This window comes from Lactuca saligna, chromosome 4 (assembly GCF_052625555.1).
Source record: "Lactuca saligna cultivar CGN05327 chromosome 4, ASM5262555v1, whole genome shotgun sequence".
NCBI lineage: Eukaryota > Viridiplantae > Streptophyta > Magnoliopsida > Asterales > Asteraceae > Lactuca > Lactuca saligna.
Genome location: NC_136420.1, coordinates 16,740,576 through 16,746,578, shown reverse-complemented (window position 1 = coordinate 16,746,578; position 6,003 = coordinate 16,740,576). Strand labels below are relative to the sequence as shown.

Below are 6,003 nucleotides of genomic sequence, written 5' to 3'. Positions count from 1 at the left end.
TGATCCTAACATTGGGTACTATTATTATTGTTCAGCACGAGTGTATATGGATTGTTAGGAGAGCAGCCTTCGGATTCTACGTACAAAGGTGAGTCTTCTCACCATATCAATGGGTCTAAGGCACCAAGGCCGACCCATTTTATGTTATGTGGTACACTAGCGTTTGTAGAGATATGTGGTATGCTAGTGATTGTATGTTATTGCATGAAAGACCCCGGGGGGTGGCAATTGGATATAAGACCATATGGGGTGTCCCATGACATTCCCATGTAAAGACCATGTGGGGTAGCCCATGGCACGATGGTGTAAAACCCTGGGGGGAGCCCACGACATCCTTATAGGTTTATGCATGTGTATGTAGTATGTTAGATAGTTCTGTGATATGATATGCTAGGTTGATTATGAATGTTATTGCATGAAAGACCCCAAAGGGAGCCCATGGCAGTTGGATGTAAGACCATGTGGGGTAGACCTGTGGCATACCCTGGTAAAGACCATGTGGGGTAGCCAATGACACCAAGGTGTAAGACCCTGGAGGGAGCCCACGACATCCTTACAGGTTTATGTATGCATGGCTTATGTGGTATGTGTAGCTTTATAGCTAATATGACATGTGTTATGTGGATTGTGTGCGGGGTATGCTCTGGGGAACTCACTGAGCATTAGCTTACAGGTTGTGGATTTGTTCCAGGTACATCAGATCCTAAGGACAAGGACAAAGCGTGATGGCATGTCGTGCACTCTCATACATGCATTTTGTGGGACGCTTTGATGTTTTTAAATAAAGTTGTAATGAATGTGGATTTTAAAACAATTGTTTTGGGATTTCATGGTTTATGGAAATGTGTTTGATTAATAAAAAAATTGAAAAAAAAAATTCTTTTGAAAATTGGGTCGTTACAAAACACATTAAGTAGCCTCCATTACCCTCAGAACCCATTCTCGAAACCCTAATCAACTGTGAGTGTTCTTGAGCTATTTTGGTGCCATTTTTGTGATTTAAAGCTTGGAGAAGGAAGGAAAGGCTTGGAGGTTCAAGAAAAAGGCAGTAGATCCAAAGTATTGGTTGCATTTCCAGCTTGTTTAAGGTAAAAAGCTTCAACCTCGACTTCCCATATGTTAGATCTTCTTTAGGGCTTGAATCTTGTCATTTTTGGGGCATTTCTAAGTCACCTTCGGGTATTGAGCGTAATGTAGAGTGTTGACTTCAGATCTTGAACCTTGGAGGGTTCTTATGGCATAAAGGTGCCAACTTTTTTGCTATAAGAGTCTCATGCATCATATAAACCTCTTTTTAGGACCATTTGTGCCAAATACCCCATGCATGAATGTCAAGTTTGTAACTTTATGTGTAATATGGACCCTAGGAGGTCAGATCTATGTTTTGGATGCATTAAGACCAACTGTACTTGACTGGATAGTTTTAGAGATAGAAGGACTCGACGAGTCGTTCATACGACTCGGCGAGTCGGGTCGTAGTTTTCCCCAAACCTCTTATGTTAATGGACAATATGTTGAGTTAGAAGAACACTCAGCCAGTTGGGTTCATTGTGGACCTGAAGATCATGGAACTCGGCGAGTTCAAGACTAAGCCCCAACTGCATGAAGGAGAAATCGACGAGTCGAGGACTAGATGAGCCATCTTGCATGATGAAGGAATCAATGAGTTTAAGGATGAACTCGACAAGTCAATTGTAGAAGGTCCCGACTTCGTTTAAAGAAGAACTCGGCAAGCTCTTGAAAGACTCAACGAGTAGGGTTGAAGTTTTAGCGTTCTAAGGATTATGGAACTCGACGAGTTGATTGGTCAACTCGACGAGTTAAGTCAACCAGATGTTGACTTTGACCCAGTGTTGACTTTGACCAAAGGGTTGACTTTAACTTTGATTGTGACCTGAGTCGACCCTTAAAAAGGCTTAAAAGCATGAAGTGGTAATTAAGGAAGGTTCTTATGTGTAGGAGTTGAGAGGAATTGACCCCGACATCGAGGACACTTTAGACGCAACACGACATTGAGGTGAGTTACCTTCAAGTAGAAGTGAGTCTAACTACAATCTTATAATGAAACTGTTGAAAAGGAAATTAAAAGGGTATATTGGTCTTTTTAATTTTTACAGGGATCAATTTTATAATGAAACTAGTTGAAAATGATAATGAACTAAACCTTAGAAAAAATCTGTACAACAAGATTTTTTATTTTATTTAAAAAATGTACTATTAGATTTAGATTACATTATTTTGATCGTACACAATTTTCTAGTTGTACTTCTAGACCCCTCATCTTTCCTTTCCTTTTGTCTTCTCAAAGGCAACTACGTCAATTTGGAAGCCGAAACTGAGAGAGACCAAGAGTTTCGACTTGAGGACCACCACCTCTACTCTCCTACTTCATGGCGTCTCTCTTTCAGAAATTTCAACAGGTACTCAATATCTAGATTTCATTATGCATACGCTAACGAACAATTTCACATTCGATTATCAATCCCTCAACCACGTTGCTGTAACCTTCCGTTCTGGGCATTTAGGTTTTTGCAGTTAGAATCGTCAATTTGACGCTATATTTTCGGATTTCTTCCCTAAAAACTGTTGCTATGTGGTACTTGTAAGCTTACACAGTTACACTATACTGTATTCATGAAATTCCGCTTACATTTGCTACACCTTCCGCTCTATTTTGGTAAATTGGGGTTCTGGTTGGATTGCGATCGGAGTAGTTTGTTTGCAAAATATTGAAAATGTGCTATATTAACTACGCCATCAATACTGAGAAAATACCTAAACCTTGATGATGATGGTTACTTTGGACCTCAAACTATTGTATGAATTCTGAACCTGTAGAGAAAAGGTAAATGAACTCATATCAATATGGTGCAAACATAGTTGATTGACTAGGAATTTTACATTTGAAGGAAGTAATAACTAATAGTAAGAATCAAAATAGCATATGCTACATGCCTTACAGACTTGTGTTTATGCTCTCTTCTATTTCTAGTTCGTTGCAACACTGGCAAAAAGTCCAACATTTGCAAAAGATCCAAGACGCCTTCAATTTGAAGCAGACATAAATCGCCTCTTCCTCTGTACCAGGTAAACCAACACTAACCTTCAACCATGGCTTTACTTATACTTCTACTTAGTTTTTGTTCAGATACTGTATATGATCCATGATTACTGACTTACCATTACAGCTACAATCGTGTGGGGAAAGATGCTGAAGATGCAGATATAGAGGAGATAATCAACATGGCAAGTAAAGCTGAACTAGCAGATCAAGAAAGACAAGTCCAAGAAAACATCCATTCTCAAATCACAAACTTCTGTACATCAATGGACAAAATCCTCCTTCCTGACTTCAACCCTCATGATCCATCACTTAAATCATCATCCCAACAAAACCCCACTACCCCTCGCCCTAGTGGCCTCAGTCTTGCAATTGGAAGAAATACTCCAACAAACATCAATCTTCTTGGTTAGTTTTTATTATTCAAGTCTTGAACTTTAAAACCACATACTATAATTATAATCCCTTTCTTTAGTCGAATCTTATTAATGATGAAATTTTCAGCACAGATGTACCCGAAACAAAACAGTTAACATTCACAGAAGTATCCCAAAAGTTAAAAGATGTTACAGGATACACACTTGACCTAAAACCATCTCAAATCCCTCATGAAGAAGCTGGAAGAGGTTTATTCATAAATGGTGAAGCAGATGTTGGCTCTGTAATAGCACTCTACCCAGGTGTTATCTACTCTCCGGCTTTTTACCGTTATATCCCTGGATACCCAAGAATCAATGCACAAAACCCTTATCTCATCACTAGATACGATGGGACAATCATCAATGGTCAACCATGGGGTCAAGGTGGTGAAACCCGAGAACCATGGGGTCAATCTAGGGTTTATCAGTCAAACCCTAGTTCAGAATCAGGGTCAGATCGGATGTGGAAGATGTTGAGTAAACCTTTAGAAGGGTCAAAGTTAGGGTTTAATGGTGATGAGGTGTTGGAGAGAAGGAATCCATTAGCTTTAGGTCATTTTGCAAACCATCCTCCAAAGGGTGTGGAGCCTAATGTGATGGTTTGTCCTTATGATTTTCCTTTGAGTGAAAAGGGTATGAGAGTTTATATACCGAATGTAGTGTTTGGGGGTGAAGAGGGAAAGGTAGTGAAGATGAAAAGGTTTGGGAGTTTTTGGTTTAAGTCCGGGGGGGTTTCTGACAATAATGGTGAAGTGGAAGGGCCGATTATGAAAAGTCTTGCACTTGTTGCCATGCGGCCACTTTGTAATGAAGAGGTTTATTTGAATTATAGATTGAGTAATTCCAAGAGGCGGCCTTCGTGGTATGCCCCTGTGGATGAAGAAGAGGACCGAAGAAGATGGAGCTAAGCTTACCTTACCTTAGTTGACTCCCTATTTACAATTCTTTTTAATAATTTTGAGACTTTTATTTAGAATCCAAAAGCAAATACTTGCACTCTGTTCTTATCAACGGTTATCAGCAGTAAGGAGGTGAGAATCCATAAGTAAGGTGTCAGGTTTAGAAATACGTGAAGGAAAGTGTTTTTTATTTTGAAATACAAACATTCGTTTCCTTTTTTTTTTTCTTTTTAAATTATCAAAATATTTACTGAAGTGGTTGAAACTTGTTTTACAATGTTGAAAATGTTGTGGTAGGTATAATGAAACAAAAAAAAAAGTTTTTTTGTTGTGTTTAATCCTAATAAATGTTACTGAGATAGTTGGAAATCTCTTGTTTAAATCTCATATTGTTATTTTGTGTTGAATATCAATTTATTCACATTGTTTCACAATATAATCTGAAAATGGTTAGTTTGACTTTTGCACCTTTATATCATAATAGTTGGTTGTGTTACTATTTATAGAGGTACATAGCTAACATAGATCAACTCTGGTATATTTTTATTTATGAAAAAAATTCTCAGTGGTATCACAGGTTACTCGATAAATACTTAGGGATTTTATCTTACAAATAGTATAACTTTGGTACTAAAAAGATTTTCCTTGCCAATTTTGTTATTATTTAAGGTTTTTATAATGTTTTTGTCCGTTTTCGAAAAATAAAATAACTTATTTTTAGTTGCAAAACAGAGAAACCAAAAATAGCTATTTTATTTGGAACATGGATGAAAAGTGAAAAAGCGCTACAAAAAAAACTTGAATAAAGACCAAGATTACAGAAAAAGAAAGAATTGTTTATCACCAAAATTATGAAAACAACAGCTATACTCCAAGACAAATAGATATGATTTACTTCCGGCTTAGTTCATTTTTAACTATATATCTTTTTACAAACACTTACAACGTTCCAAATTAAATATTATCATGTTTGTCAATGGTAAAAGGCTACCCCATTCTCGAAAGTCAATAATCTCGTCAAAAAATTGTTGTGTCAGAAAAATGACTTGCTAAGGTAATTACTTTTTGGTATTGTTCACGTTTAGATAACTTTATATTTTTATATAAATTTGATCGTTTAACTTGTTAAATGTGTTTAAATATTACCATTGTCACCTATAGTTGGTAATGGTAATATTTTAACATATTTAACAAGTTAAATGTTTAAATATGTAAAAAAAATTATCTAAGTTTGAATAATATTTTCACAATTTTCTTAAGATTTTTTATAATTTCTTACAATACTTTTATTATATTTTTTCCTACAGACTTTTCTAATATAATGCTTTAAACTTTGTTTATAACTTTTTTTTAACTATTTTTATATTTTAATATAGTTTTAATATAAGTACTTTGAAACCAAATATTTTATAAATGTTTAAAAATTTTCTTACAGGTTTTTAACTGTTTTTTTTTTTTTTTTACAATTCATGCAATTTTTTATAACTTTCGTATAGTTATTTCTAAATTTTCTTTTACAATATTTTTAAAGTATTTCACATATTTTGTATTACAATTTAATATTTTTTATAACATTTTAAAATACTTTCATTAAATACCAGTTTAAAACGTTGTATTATAAAAA

At 35.4% G+C, this 6,003-nt stretch overlaps 1 protein-coding gene across 1 annotated transcript; it reads left to right on the top strand.

Annotated features, from left to right (window-relative positions):
- Window positions 1–2,285: 2,285 nt before the first annotated feature.
- LOC145041307 (C5orf35) lies at window positions 2,286–4,634 on the top strand. Its single transcript, XM_078989317.1, has 4 exons — window positions 2,286–2,420; window positions 2,993–3,087; window positions 3,189–3,469; window positions 3,571–4,634. Exons 1-4 carry the CDS (start codon window positions 2,391–2,393, stop codon window positions 4,386–4,388), a joined length of 1,224 nt encoding a protein of 407 aa, XP_078845443.1. The 5' UTR covers window positions 2,286–2,390; the 3' UTR covers window positions 4,389–4,634.
- The last annotated feature ends 1,369 nt before the right edge of the window (window positions 4,635–6,003 follow it).

Bases quoted from the DNA above. Each gene is read 5' to 3' on its own strand.
- LOC145041307 (XM_078989317.1), top strand. From the start codon at position 2,391: ATGGCGTCTCTCTTTCAGAAATTTCAACAG. The intron at 3,088-3,188 runs GTAAACCAACAC...TTACCATTACAG, and splicing joins CGCCTCTTCCTCTGTACCAG to CTACAATCGTGTGGGGAAAG. The intron at 3,470-3,570 runs GTTAGTTTTTAT...TTTTCAGCACAG, and splicing joins AACAAACATCAATCTTCTTG to ATGTACCCGAAACAAAACAG.